We start from the raw sequence: 15,083 nt of genomic DNA, 5'->3' as shown, positions 1-15,083 counted from the left end.
AGTCCCTTTAAAGGGGGTGCAAGACGCTCGCCGCTGTCCAGAAGTGCTGCCAAGGAGAGATCGGTGCCTAATCCACTCCCGTGTTCCTGTTTTAACATGACAATGACAAGGAATTCGTGATTCCAGCTTATTATAAAATTGAAGAAAGTGACCTACCAAACATACACTTCTGTGACTTTTTTGAGCAAGTTAGACGCAATTACGGTTTGGGGGCACCGATGGGTTTTATACCCATCTGTTAGCCGCAGTGTAGAACCAAGCACTTGCAAGGTAACCGGCTAGCTCTGGCAAGCCTCAGGCAAAGGCAAAGAACTACACGTCCCAGAATTCCACTGCGGACTACATTTTCCGGCGGCAGTAGCGGCTACTCTTCCCCGCCCCGTGTAGCGGGCCGGGGAGCCGAGCTGCCCCGCGCCTAAGGTGGCCGGGGTGGGGAAGTGTCTGGGGTTTGTTTCCCCTTGGGACAGTCACGGAATCACCTACCTCCAGAGCACTGCAGAGATGCCCGGTCGCAGAAACCTTGAGTCCAGGGAGGTGAGTGGCTGGGACGAGCCCAGGCCTGGGGAGCGGGCCCGTGAGCCGCTGGGGAAGCCTGGGTGTGCGGCTGGCGCTCCCGGCCTGTCCCCCGCCGCCCCCTGCCGTCCCGGGGCGCCCTGGCGGAGCGTCGGGCGCTAGATCTCTTGCTTTGTGCCCTTCCTGCTACTGGCCCAGCCGCTGTCCGGGGCGGGAGGAGTGACCGCGGTCGCACTTGGGGTAGCGGCAGAGCCAAGGCTGGACCCAGGCCCTTGGTTCTGGGTGCGGCCCCAGAAAAGCGCGCGTTTTCCTTTGCTCAGACGGTGTTCTCCGCGCATCTGGGAAATGGCCACGGGCAGCAGGAGGCGGCGTCGCCCTCACTGTGACCTGGCCCGCAGCATCGCGCTGGCTTCAGGCTCCTAATCTGTGGAATGGGGTTGCTAAACTGTGGAACCACACCACGAGAGGCGCTGCTGGCGCCCGCTCTGCGCCGCTGCCTCCTGGGAAGCTGGACCAGGAAGACCCTGGCCCGGCTCTGGTTCTGTCCACTCCCGGCTCCTCCTGGTCCTTCTCTGCTGTCCCTTCCCTCTCTCTGCCTCTGAGGGTGGAAAGCCAAAGGAGCTTTCTCTCCCTTCCCTGTATCTTCTCTCAGCTCCACCTGGAGGCTGCCCCTGTCCTGCGGGATAGATCCCAGAAGGAGGAGACAGCCGGTTCCCAGAGGAAGGCGTGGCCACAGGTAAGTTGGGTGCTGGCCCCGGCCTGGGTGGGTGGGATGTTTGGTTTTTATTCATATCGGGCCTCTTACGGACGTTAAGTCTTACTTGGGAGGACTTGGTCTACCTCCAAAGGTGGTGGCTTCTGCCCTTGCGCACGCGTGTGGGGGTGGGAGGAAGTTGCTGTCGTTTGCGTGGCTGAGAACAAGAATGAGCACCCCAGGAGAAATTGCTCTCTGCCCCCCCTCCTTCAATCATCTGCGTCTCAACACCTGTCCCTCCCTCCTAGTACACCTGGGAAAAGCAGTGCAAGATAGCCAAAGGCTTGGGCTCCTGTACCAGGTGAGAAACCCAGAAGTGCCTGGCTGTAGCCTGGCTTAACCTGACTGTTGCTGGCCATCTGGGGAGTGAATTCATAGATGGAAGATCTCTGTCTCTCCTCCCTCTCTCTCTGTAATTCTGCATTTCAAATCAATGTAATCTTTCTTTTAAAAATTATCTGAAAGCCTGGGGGAGAGTGAGGGGAGAAACAACAGAGAGAGAATGAGAAATCCAGCTTGCTGGTTTGACTCCTAAGAGCCAATACTAGCTGGAGCTGGACCAGACTGAATCCAGGAGTTAGGAACTCCATATGGGTTTCCTGTGTGCATGTCACAAACCCCAGTTACCTGCACTGTTGTCTCCTGTCCCCAGATGTGTCAGCAGGAAACTGGATTGCACACAGAGGCAAGATTTGATGTAGGATATGGATATCCCAAACCATGGCTTGCTCCACTATTCCACAGCATCTTCCCCAACAGTTGGTGTTCAGGGAGCCTCCAGGGTGCCGGGCCTGTGCACGGGGCGTAGTTCCTAGCCTGCTGACAGTAGCACAGCAGTTGTGCTGCTCACGAGGGAAGAGATGGAACCTGAGCACAGTCTCAGATGTGTCCAGGTCTCAGGCCGTCTGGCCACTCCTCTGTGCTGTGGCTTCCAGAGCAGGGCCAGATCCAGCCAACTGATTCCACAACTCTTCTGCCACAGGCTATTTTCGTTAGGACCAACACATGTGTTAAGCTTTACTCTTTCTCCTTTAAGGCTGTCTTATCTCAGCTTGCTCTCCTGCCCAGACTCCAACAGGCAGGTATCATCCATCCATTGATTCATTCTCCAAATGGCTGCCACGACTGGCCCTGGGCTGTTCTGGAAACCAGGAGCTTCTTCCAGATCTTCTACGTGGTTTATGGTCCCAAGCACTAAGGCAATATTGCCCTGCTTTTCCAGGCACATGAGCAGGGAGCCATATTTGAAATGGAGCACCTGGGACTTGAAGCAGCGCCTTTACAGGATGCTGGTCCAGGGGAAGTACTTGTACAGACTGATTGAGAACGGAGCCTAGGCCTCCTGCTGCGTTGCAATGCTAGACCTACGCCTGAGGACTGTGGACAAATGTCTCATCCTTCTTGTGGCTTTTGTCTTCTCTCGGATGAAAATGGGAACAATAACTATACCTTTTTTATAGGTTACTATGAAGATTAAATGAAATTTACGCTGAAGATTAATTCTCTCAGAATCTGGCCCCTGTAAAACGTTTAATGCAAAAGAGCTATACTAATTGTTGTTATTTCTGTCCTCAAATATAAGTACACATGGGAATAGTACCACTGCTCCTCCAACAGAGAGAATGGAGGTCATTTCCAGTTTCTTACCATTACAAATGCCATGATGAGTAATATCCTTGTGCTTGTATTGGGGTGGAGGTGGGATGAATGTTTACTTAAAAGATGAGGAAATCACACACATTCAGGGGTAAAGTGGGCAGAGAGGGAAAGATGAGAGAGATGCCTCTACCTTCATCTCGAGTCTGTGGGGACAGGCAGGGGCATAATGGCCTCATGAGACCAACCCCCAAGTCCCAGGAGAGGGACAGGATATCCTGGGGGAGGGGTTGTTTGATTAACAGATGGGCAGACTCCCGCCTGCACAGGACGCAGCATAGGAGGTGGCTGTATGTCCTGTGACCTTTGATGCCAGGACACTGCTGCTTCTGGTCCCTGAGATTAGAGCGCCTGTCATGTTTGAGACCAACCACACAGGAAATCCCAGGTTTCTTGTCAAAGGCTGTCATTGGCAACCTCCTTATGGGACCCAGCCTCAGGCGCCTGGCTTAGGGCCATTGTATGCCACTGGTGTGAGTACCCACTGGGCCCCTGGCCTGCTGCTCCCAGACAGTGCAGTGTCACACAGCAGTTGTGGCCTATCCAGAACACATCAGGCACTAGGCCTGCCAAAGGCCATCAGTGGGCTCTTCTCCCCTCTCTTAGCCCTCTAGGCTCCTGGCCTCAAGCCCCTGGCCTAGTGCAGTGGTTGCACCGTGAGTGTAGCCTGCCTAGGATTTTGGCATTATTCCCCTGGTCTGTTTGTGCACTATTCGTTATTGGTAATTTAACGTATCTTAAGCCTTTGATTTATGTTTCACCTAAAGTTATTCTGATTAACATCTTTATAATGACTTTGGTCCTTCTACACATCCCTTATAGTGGTTAACACAAGCTCTTTCTTGCCTTATGTTGCTCTTTCTGTATTTGTTGGCAGTCACTTGCTTACTAAACAAAGGACCTGAAACTTCCAGAACCTTGCATAGCATCAGAAGCACTTTATGGGTGACTTGGTGCCCCCACCACTGCTTCCTCTGGGTGTGGCGTGGTCCCTGCAGAGCTGAGTGGCTTGTGCTTCCAGGTGTCAGTGACCTTCGAGGATGTGGCCGTGCTCTTCACCTGGAATGAGTGGAGGAAGCTGGATCCTTCCCAGAGGACCCTGTACCGGGACGTGATGCTGGAGAACTACAGCCACCTGCTCTCACTGGGTGAGTAAGCTGCCCTGTGGACATGCAATCTTGGATATTGGGATCGTGGCACCTCCTTCCCTGAGTAAAAGCTGTGGGTCCTCATCAAGTGCGCAGACTCAATGTACAGTTCAGGTTTCTGTAAATCAGTTCAGCAGCCTTGTTTGCTCTTATTGGTGTGGAACTGGGATGGTTGTTACTAGTAATTGTCACCCTCCAAGTGTGTGTCACACTTGATGTTCCTTCATGTTGAGTCAGTGCTTTTCCACGCTGGCCACTGTGTGACTGGCTGTCCATCCCTAGCGGAGGCTTGCTCACCTTTCACTGACCTCTCATTTGTCTTTGCCACCTAATAAGCACCTTACATTCCACCTTTTAAAGGAAGTCAGATAGTATTTTCTCCCTTCAGACAGGCTGCTTGGTATAAATATCTTCCCATAGAATTCAGTCTGCATCTGACATCCTTCTTTAGAGTTGAATGTATCCTGTTCATCCATCCGCCTTTGTGTCTGTCTAACATATTCCTAAGTTCCGTACTTTCTTCTTAACACAAGGGGGAGGAAGGGGAAGGACAGAAGTACTACACAGTTTGAGTTTTCTACTCACCTCTGGAATATTACTTTGTGTCCACACAAGAGCAAGTCTTTTGTTTGTTTTGTCTGTGAGCAGGACTCCCATGTACCAAGCCAAAGGTGATCTCCCTGCTGCAGCAAGGAGAAGATCCCGTAGAGAAGGAAAGTGCTGGAGGTTCCTCTCCAGGTGAGTGGGAGGCCAAGGTGCCGGGACCGTCAGGTTGATAAGAAGAGGCGATGCCTGCAGTGTTGGGCAACAGGTAACAGGACAGCTGTGCTCCCTGGCTTGGACTCTGGAATCCTCTAGTCACCTCGAAATGTACTTTAGAGAAAAGATTTATGGGCCCAGCCAATAGTTCAATGGCTAAATGCTTGCCTTGCTAAACACTGGGACCTCATATGGACACTGGTTCGTGTGCCGGCTGCATCACTTCCCACCCAGCCTCCTATTTATGTCCTGGGAAAGCAGTAGAGAATGGCCCAAAACTTTGGGATCCTGCACCTGCATGGGAGACCTGGAAGAAGTTCCAGTGTCAGATTGGCTCAGCCCAGGCTATTGTTACCACTTGAGGAGTGAACCAGCAGACAAAAGATATTTCTCTGTTTCTTCTCTGTAAATCTCTTTCCAATTAAAAAAAAAAAAGAAGTAAAGAAAAAGATTTATGGGGCCAGCCCTATGGCAGAATGGTTGAGCTACTGTAACCTTCAGTGCTGGCATCCCACTATGGGTACGGATTTGTGTACTAATTGCTCCATTTTTTTTTTTGTTTTGTTTTTTTGTTTTTTTGCTTATTTATTTATTTATTGGAAAGGCAGATATATACAGAGAAGAAGAAACAGAGAGAAAGATTGTCCATCTGCTGGTTCACTCCCCAAATAACTGCAACGGCCAGAGCAGAGCTAATCCAAAGCCAGGAGCCTCTTCCGGGGACTTCCACACGGGTGCAGGATCCCAAGGTTTGGGGACATCCTTGACTGCTTTCTAGGCCACAAGCAGGGAGCTGGATGAGAAGTGGGGCTGCTGGAATTAGAACTGGCGCCCATATGGGATCCTGGTGTGTGCAAGGAAAGAACTTTAGCCGCTAGGCCACGCCGCTGGACCCCTCAAAATATACTTTTAAAATGATACAGAGAGGAAAGATCTTCCATCAGCTGATTCACTCCCTAAGTGATTGGAATGGCCAGAGCTGAGCCAAACCAAAGCCAGGAAGCTGGAGCTTTATCCAGGTCTCCCATGTGGGTGCAGGGTTCCAAAGCTTTGTGCAGGGAGCTGGATGGGAAGTGGAGCAGCCAGGACACATCCTATATCAGTGTTAGGTTCAGAGGTGTTCAGACTCACTTGAGAAAGAAACTGTTATTGCAAGCAAAGGATTTTTATTATTCAGGATAGAGTTAGCCTACTGCTCGCTGGCGAAAGGTGGCCTGGGACTACTTCAACATGGCTGCCTGGGGTATATTGCACTGGACTTTTATATATCCTGTGCACAGGGGGGTGGAAGAAAACGAGATAAGGTGGAAGCTCTTTGGCTGCACATGCTCCACATGTGCCTGTGCTGCTGTAGCACAGGGTCTATGCAGTGAGTCAGGGTTGGATTCTGTCAGCGCATTCCCAATGTTCTGAAAATGGGATTGTGGGAGTGTCAGCTTGACTTCAGCAGGGTGGTTCAGTCACTTCTGCTCTGCCCAACCTAATAATCAGAGGATGTGAGTTTGAATAACATGCATGTCTTGACTTCAGTTATCAATGATGGAGACAGGAGTGAACCAACCCCATAGAAGAAAGAAAAGAAAAGGTCTAGGATTGCATATGATATATAAGGAGTTGCCAGGGATGTTTGCTTGGTTTCTAGCCTGTTTTGGGATTGACAGTGGTATATATCATTCAATGAAATAGTGGTAACTGGAAAGCAATCTTGTCTGGAGGATGATATAAAATTTGTTTTTTAGTATCTAATATTTAGAGAGATATATGGTCATTTTAAGACAACTATGGATATTACATACGGCTGTTAAGAAATACTACAGAGGGCCCGGCACGGTGGCCTAGTGGCTGAAGTCCTTGCCTTGAACGTACCTGAGCAGACCTTTCTCCAAGGTGATATACAAATGGCCGATAGCATCACTTTTCATTAGGAAAATGCAGATATAAAATACCACGGAGAGGGCTGGCATTGTGGCATCTTGAGTAAAGCTGCCACCTGAATAACTAGCATCCACTGTGGGTAGCTGCATCCTGGCTGCTCTGCTTCTGTCCAGCTGCCTGCGCAAGGCCTGAGAAAAGCAGCTCTGTGGAAGACCCAGATAAAACTCCTGGTTCCTAGTTTTATAGTGGCCAGGTGGGGAGTGACTGAGTGGATGGAAGATCTCCCTCTCTCCCCATCTCTCCCTTTCTCTAATTCTGACTTTAAAAATTAGTAGGGTTTTTTTTTTAATACAATGAAGACTTTTACTATAATGTAAATTAAATATGTGTTATCTCAAAAAAACAGAAAAAGTTAAAAGCCAAATTACAAATCACTGAGAACTCGCCTCATCCCTGTTAGAACTGCTACTATCAATAAGAAAAAGGATAACATACTGGGAAAGAAGTAAAGACAATCTTTGTACATTGTTGATGGGCATGTGACTTAGTTACTATAGGAAAATGTATGGAGGGTCCTCAGAAAACTAAAAATGGATTTACTATAGTAGCCAGTAATTCCACTTCAGCATATATGTCCAAGGAAATTGAAATCAGTGTCCAAAAGGATACCTACACTCATGTATTCAAAGTAGTCAAGACGCAATCAACCCAAATGTCTACCAACACAAAATAGATGGAAAAAGTAACCTATGAAAGATTTTCCACAAGCTGTTGAAAATGTGTGTTATCTTTTAATTACATTTCATACGAACTTTTTAAAACACACCTAATATCTCCACCATAAATTGCAAATCAGTCTTAAACAAGAGAAGGGAAAGAAATCTGTCATTTAGAACAACATAGATGAAACTAGACATTATCCTAAATGAAATAAGTCAGATACAAAATGCCAAATACTGCATGACCTCACTTACATCCAGAATCTAAACAGTCGTATTCTTAGAAGTAAAAAGTACAATGCTGGTTATCAAAGGTTAGGAGGAGGAAAAGAGTGAGGAGTTTTTGATCAAAGAGTATAAAGTTTCAGCTAGGAGGAATAAGTTTTGAGATTTATTGTACAGCAGAGTAATTACCATGGTAATATTTTTTCTGAATATCTAAAGAATGCTGTGTGGTCTATGTATTATTTGCTTAATTTAATTGTTCTATGTTGTAGACACATTTAACCATCCCACATTGTGTTATGTACATTAGGAACAGCAATTTGGGAGTGAAATTTGATAGACCCATTTCAGACTCCCCCGTCACGTGTTGAAGTGCCTCAGTTGGAGTTCTAGCTCTGCTTTTTCACCTACAGTATCCAGCTAATTGGTATCTGTTTCTCCTCTTTGTATATCTGACTTTCCGATAAAAATAAATAAATCTTAAAAAAAAAAAAAAAAAGGAAATACTACAGAAAGTCTCCTTGTCCCCAAATCATAGTATATTACTAGTCTGTAGGTGTATATTTTTATTATGCCTTTGTTGTATCTGTATTACATTTTAGGATTTGGGGCTCTAAGAAGATGAGGAGGTGAGCAGTTAAAAGGACTTTCAAGAGGGATGTTACAGGATTTAAGATAGTGGGATTCAACCTATTGGGACAGAGGAGAAGGGTTTGAAAGTTGGCTTCATGCAGTCTGGGCAGCAGGTGGAGTTCCACTCTCCCCCCCCTTTTTTTTTTTTGAAAGTCAGATATACAAAGAGGGAAATCTTCCATCAGTTGATTCACTCCTCAAGTGGCTGCAATGGCCAGAGCTGCGCCACTCAGGAGTTAGGAGCCAGGAGCCTCTTCCGGGTCTCCCATGCAGGTGCAGGGTCCCAAGGCTTTGGGCCGTCCTCAAATGCTTTCCCAGGCCACAAGCAGAGAGCTGGATGGAAAGCGGGACTGCCAGAATTAGAACCGGTATCCATAAGGGATCCCAATGCATCCAAGGTGAGGACTTGAGCCACTAGGCTACTGCACTAGGCACAGGTCCGTTCTTTTAAGCTGCATCTTGTGGGGAGGTGCAGAATGCTAGACCCTTTAAGGCGGGTAGATGTGCTAATAGGCTTCTCTGTGAAGGTTACAGTGGGTTCTTAGCAGTTGGCAATGTCCTCGGTTAGGGGCTGTCCAAAGCAAGAAAAATCCCACTAGCCTCTAGATGGACTGTGTACTGTCTCATCAGGCTTAGGTGTAGGCCTGGGTGACCTCACAGCTCCTGCTGACTGATACGTTCCATGGAGTGGAATTCTGTGTAGCTGTAAAACCAGATACAAAGCAGACTTCTGTGAACTCTCCATACTGTATTAGGAAGGGGTTTGGGAGAAATGCAAAGCAGTGTGGTTCACACTTTCAAATAAGGAAGACAGCGCTATAGGTGACTATGTGATTATAGCAAGAGGACTGAATAGAATCGAGGTTTTTATAAAGGTACTTAGTTTTGTGATAATATAGACCTGGAAAAAACAAATCAATTATATTGAGACTATATTAGCACATAAATTTTTTTTAACACGGAGAAGTAGTAAAGTGAAAAAAGTTAAGCAGAAATGTTGTAACACTAAGTTTGAGTTGAGAACACCGGAATGAACTCAGCCATGTGAGTCTCATTTGAAAAGTATCTTTTTGTGTGGTTGTTCATTTTGGGTGGATTGAACAACACATTTACCTCCTCACAGTTCCAAAGTCTGGCCACTCAAAATCAAGGGCCTAGCTGATTGGGTCCTTCAGGGAAATGACTGATTTCCCTGTTTCAGGCAAGGGAGGGGAGTGGGAATCTAAAAAAGCACTTCTTGGTACTGTCTTCCAAATTCCAGCTCCACAGCCAGGCAAATTCCAGTTTCCACTGCAAAAAAAACAGGGATCCTTAGAAATGATTGATTATAGAACTGGAAAGTCCAGGCCCAGCACCATGGCTTAACAGCTAAAGTCCTCACTTTGAGTATACCGGGATCCCATATGGGCACCGGCTCTAATTCTGGTGGCCCCACTTCCCATGCAGCTCCCTGGCCTGGGAAAGCATTCGAGGACGGCCCAAAGCCTTGGGACCCTGCACCTGCGTGGGAGACCCGGAAGAGGCTCCTGGCTTCGTATTGGCTCAGCTCCAGCTGTTGCAGCCACTTGGAGAGTAAATCAACAGATGATCTTCCTCTCTGGCTTTCCTCTTCTCTGTATTTCTGATTTTCCAAAAATAATAATAATAAACCTTTAAAAGAAAACACTGAAAACTTAGTATAAATTCATGTTTGGAAAAGGGATATAACCCTCAGCCATTTTAAAAAGCTCCTCAGCCATTATAGCTCCTAACCTTTAAAGAGACACAGTCCCCCTACATTTCGAAAAACAGCTTATACCCACACTCTGTATTGTTCCCCAGCCTAACCCCTGCAATTCTTTCCAGCTGCCATGCCTGCAAGAGGAAGCCCCACTGAGCTTAAAAAGTACACAAAACCTAGCCCAACCCCATCCCTCCATGGCCCTTACCTGGCGTATGCACTGTAAACTTGGCTCGTAGCTACATTCTTGCTCTCTGCCACGTGCTTTTTCCATATACTTTTAAATACATTTGTTCACCTATGATTTCATATCCCATTTCCCCCTCTGTTCTGTGCCTCTTTCCTAACCATGTTCATACTTGCTTCTCTGTCTCTGTCTTTATTTTTCTGTTCTTCTGCCAACTCTGTGTTCAGTTGGTTCTTCTCTTTTTAGTTCTGTAACTTGCAGGAAAACTGGTGAGATGAGTCTGGGCTTGTGTTTTGGTGCTGAAGATAATTTATGAGATTGGACACAATGGTGAGTGTAGAAGGAATGACGTATCATTTAAGCAAGGAAAGGAGAAGCATCCCACAAATGAGGAAGAGCTTGTGGAAGAGAGACCAAGCTATTGAGGTCTTGCTGTCTAGAGATGTATGTTTTTAGCATGTTATCTCTAAGGAGCAAGAGAGGTGGTTATGCATTAGATACTGTGAAGGCAGGAGCCAACTTAATGAAACTGTTTCTAACTTGTTTTTTGTCAAAACCTAAATCTTATTATCCACTAGTAAGTATTTGTTACAAGGGGCTTCTATCCTGTGTTGCTTAGTGTTATATGCTGGCAAGGAACTGAGGTATCATTGCTAAAGATTTATTTATGTATTGGATAGGTATACCAGATTTACAGAGAGGAGAGACAGACAGATCTTCCCATCCGCTGGTTCACTCCTCTGGTGGCCACAATGGCCAGAGTTGTCCTGATCCAAAGCCAGGAGCGAGGAGTACCCTGTGGGTCTCCCACGTGGGTCCAGGGTACCAAGGCTTTGGGCCATTTCTGCTGCTTTTCCAGGCCATAAAAAGGTTGCTGGAAAGGAAGTGGAGCAGCGGGGACACAAGCTAGTGCCCATGTGGGATCCTGGTGTTTACAAGCTGAGGATTTAGCCAACAAGCCATGGTGCTGGGCCCTCCTTCATTTAAGTGAGGCTGTTAATTATGTGTATGTTTTTCCACTAGCACTGTTTTTTCTGCACTCTTACCTCTTGGTAAAAGGTGTTCATTTCTGGTTTTCTATAACCCTTATGATTTCCTTTTCTGACTCACTGGATTTTAGAGTACCTTGTTGAACTGCCTCATAATCTTATTTGGATTTTCTAGTTTTTACCTTTTTTACTGCTTTCTGACTTTACCCAATTGTAGTCAAAGAAATAACCTGGTATTATATTCATATTTTAAATCTACTTAGATTTTGTCACCAGATAAAAAAAAATCAGGCTCCTGCTGTTTACTATTTGGACAACTACTTCACAGCTACCCAAATTACGGTTTATTCTGTAATTAGCAGTCTTTGGAAGAAAATGATGGCTTGATTCACAATGTGCTCTCTCTGCCCAACAAGCCAACAAGAGGAAAGTATAGGGCTCAGCACAATGATTCTTTGGCTAAATCCTCATCTTGCAAGTGCTAGGATCCTGTATGTTGCCGGTTTGTGTCCCAGCTGCCCTACTTCCCATGTTTGTTAGCTTGCTCTGAGGTCTGCCACTCCAGGTCATCTCCCTTCAGTAAGTTCCAGAACATCCTTCACAGCTATTAGTGTTTACTAGGCTAGTCACAGGTAATTATAATAAATTAGAAAAACAGTTTGCTGTTGTTATATAACATATGAAAAGAAAGGCAAATAAGATTCCCCTCCTATGGTTGCAATACATTTTATGACCTCACATATCATTCTCCTGGAAGATGGGAAGAATGTTTATCATGTTTTTACCCAACAAATAACCAGGCCCATGCTACCAAGTGCTAGAATAGTGTTGAATAGGAGAGAAAATAGTAATGGAAATAACCTGTAGTCCTACTTGATTAAATAAGGTAATAGCTTTAGGACTGAGGTGTATGTGTTTCAGTATTTTGAGAATGTATCCCTCAATTCTTGTTTTCTTGATTGATTTTTATTCAGGTTTTGCTGAATGCTTTCTGTATCTCTAGATAAATGTATTTTTCCCTTAAAAATACAGTTGTTATAGTCATGTACTGTAGAGTGTTGAAATCAGTGGTGGAACACATATGTGACAGTGATTCTATAATACTACCATGGAGTTGGAATATTACCTTTATTTGATGATGTAGCCATCTTAATGTCTTAGTACAGTTGCTCACATGTTTATACAACAGTTTGTAAACCTGTTTCCAGTGGTATGAAAACATAATAGATACAGTACATATCACTTGATAATAGCTGTGTCAACAGTTTATTTTCTTCATGGTATTTTATTTATGGTCTTACAATGAACTTCTATTTATTTTTGAAAGTTTACTGTATAGCAGTATGCAGCAGCATTCATCGTGTTAACTACATCTCTTGACTGCATCAAGAGAGTGGTATTATTAGAGATCAGATTTAGAAAAAACCTTTACCAAAGAGTTAACACTTGAGAGGCACAGAGGAATCCGGAATGTAGGATCAGGGAAGACACTCAGAACTAGCAGTTACAGAAAAGAATGCTTTATGAGTTCGCTGTAGGCTTTGGGCAGCTGACTGTATTTCCTGATTTATACTTGTTTCTAAACATTCTCACTATTCTTCAGTGAGATATCTTTATTCATCTGGTCACGCTGTAGTTCACCATAATCCATTACTTCATTTACTGTTATTTTCCTATTTTTCCTCTTGCTGTTCTTTTTTTTTTTAGTTATTCAACACATCCTTATGTACGTAACATTAGTATTTATTATTTTTAAGCTTTTGGTCTCAGCCACATGAATTGTTGGTAATGTCTCTGTTTTCTTTTTTTAGGATGTAAGAGCAATCTTAACACTACAAAGTCAATGCAAACTCAAGACTCATCACTTCAGGGACAGATGAAGATAAGACTCAAAAGGGATGAAGTCAGGGACTTCATATCAGAAAAACACTTTATAAACGAAGAGAGATTAAAGAAACGCCAAGCCAAAAGTGAATGTTTACAGGCAAGTTCAGTCTTTCGTACAAAAAATCTCAATGTAGATAGAAGCCATAAAAATACTGAACTTGGCCAGAGCTTGAAGTCAGTCTTCATTACGCAACAGAAGGTTACTGGAGAAAAAATGCCTTCAAAATATGAAATGCAACAAAATATCTTCAAGCAAAATTCAAATTCACTTACTCAACCAAAAAGCAAGACAGCAGAGAAGCGCTATAAATGTGATACATGTGAAAAAGCCTTTATTCACAATTCATCCCTTCGCAAACATTTGAAAAATCACACTGGAGAGAAATTATTTAAATGTAAAGAATGTTTGAAAGCCTTTAGCCAAAGTTCTGCTCTTATTCAGCATCAAAGAACTCATACTGGAGAGAAACCTTACATTTGCAAAGAATGTGGGAAAGCCTTCAGTCATAGTGCATCCCTTTGTAAGCACCTAAGAACTCACACTGTGGAGAAATCCTATAGGTGTAAAGAATGTGGCAAATCTTTCAGCAGGAGGTCTGGCCTTTTTATACACCAAAAGATTCATGCTCGAGAAAATCCCAATAAATATAACCCAGGTAGGAAAGCAGCAAGTTGTAGCACATCTTCTGGGTGTCAGAAAAATCTCAGAAAGAAGTCTTATTTGTGTAATGAATGTGGCAATACTTTTAAGTCTAGCTCATCCCTGCGTTACCATCAGAGAATTCACACTGGAGAGAAACCTTTTAAATGTAGCGAATGTGGAAGAGCCTTCAGTCAGAGTGCCTCTCTTATCCAACATGAAAGAATCCACACTGGAGAAAAACCCTATAGATGCAATGAATGTGGAAAAGGCTTCACTTCTATTTCACGACTCAATAGACACCGAATAATTCATACTGGAGAGAAACTGTATAATTGTAATGAATGTGGGAAAGCCCTAAGTTCCCACTCAACACTTATTATTCATGAGAGAATCCATACTGGAGAGAAACCCTGTAAATGTAAAGTGTGTGGGAAAGCCTTCAGACAAAGCTCAGCGCTCATTCAGCATCAGCGAATGCATACTGGTGAGAAACCTTATAAATGTAATGAGTGTGAAAAAACATTCAGATGTAACTCATCCCTTAGTAATCATCAAAGAATTCATACTGGAGAGAAACCATATCGATGTTTGGAATGTGGGATATCTTTTGGGCAAAGTGCAGCTCTTATTCAACACCAGAGAATTCATACAGGAGAAAAACCCTTCAAATGTAGCACGTGTGAGAAAAGTTTCAGACAAAGCTCATCCCTTATTGCACATCAAAGAATTCATACCGGAGAGAAACCCTATGAATGTACTGCATGTGGAAAACTCTTCAGCCAGAGGTCATCCCTTACTAATCATTATAAAATTCATATTGAAGAAGACCCTATGAAAATAGATCTGCATGTGTGAAAGCCTTAGACCAAAGTTCATCAGAAAACACCTGAAACTGATAAATCAAGTATGTGAGAACTAATTTAGTGTACATCAGAGTCTAAATTCCAAGTGTAAGAGCTGGCTATATAATAAATATGGGGGAAACTTTTATACCTGTTACTTTTATAAATATGCAAACATTTCACAATTATAGACATTTATATGAGCCATTTTTTAAGATAAAATTATTTTCTCTGGCATTATATGCTATATGCAGCATATAAACAGGAGAAAAATCAGTATGGTGGTGGTACTAAATTCCTCATTACAAAAGTATCAGTTATATAAGCTGCTAGTGTCTTAATTAAAGGTAACATTTTAGCTGAAAATAAAATAATTGATCTTAAAAATATATGCATTTTTTAGAGCAAAGGACCAAATAAAAGACCACAAACTACCTCTGAGTGTCTGAAATTTACCTTTTCTTAACCTATTGTCAAACTAAATGATTTGTATTTTAAAATAAATAAACAATTCTGTTCTTTTGTTCTGATAA

At 44.1% G+C, this 15,083-nt stretch overlaps 1 protein-coding gene across 1 annotated transcript; it reads left to right on the top strand.

Annotated features, from left to right (window-relative positions):
* The first annotated feature begins 370 nt into the window (after positions 1–370).
* Positions 371–15,083, top strand: ZNF354B (zinc finger protein 354B). The gene is made up of 5 exons (XM_036492215.2): positions 371–534; positions 1,166–1,249; positions 3,945–4,071; positions 4,720–4,809; positions 12,990–15,083. The coding sequence occupies exons 1-5, from the start codon at positions 502–504 to the stop codon at positions 14,561–14,563; spliced, it is 1,908 nt and encodes a 635-aa protein (XP_036348108.2). The 5' UTR covers positions 371–501; the 3' UTR covers positions 14,564–15,083.

This window comes from Ochotona princeps, chromosome 9, assembly GCF_030435755.1.
Source record: "Ochotona princeps isolate mOchPri1 chromosome 9, mOchPri1.hap1, whole genome shotgun sequence".
Classification (NCBI taxonomy): Eukaryota; Metazoa; Chordata; class Mammalia; order Lagomorpha; family Ochotonidae; genus Ochotona; species Ochotona princeps.
This window is presented reverse-complemented; position numbering and strand designations above follow the sequence as displayed.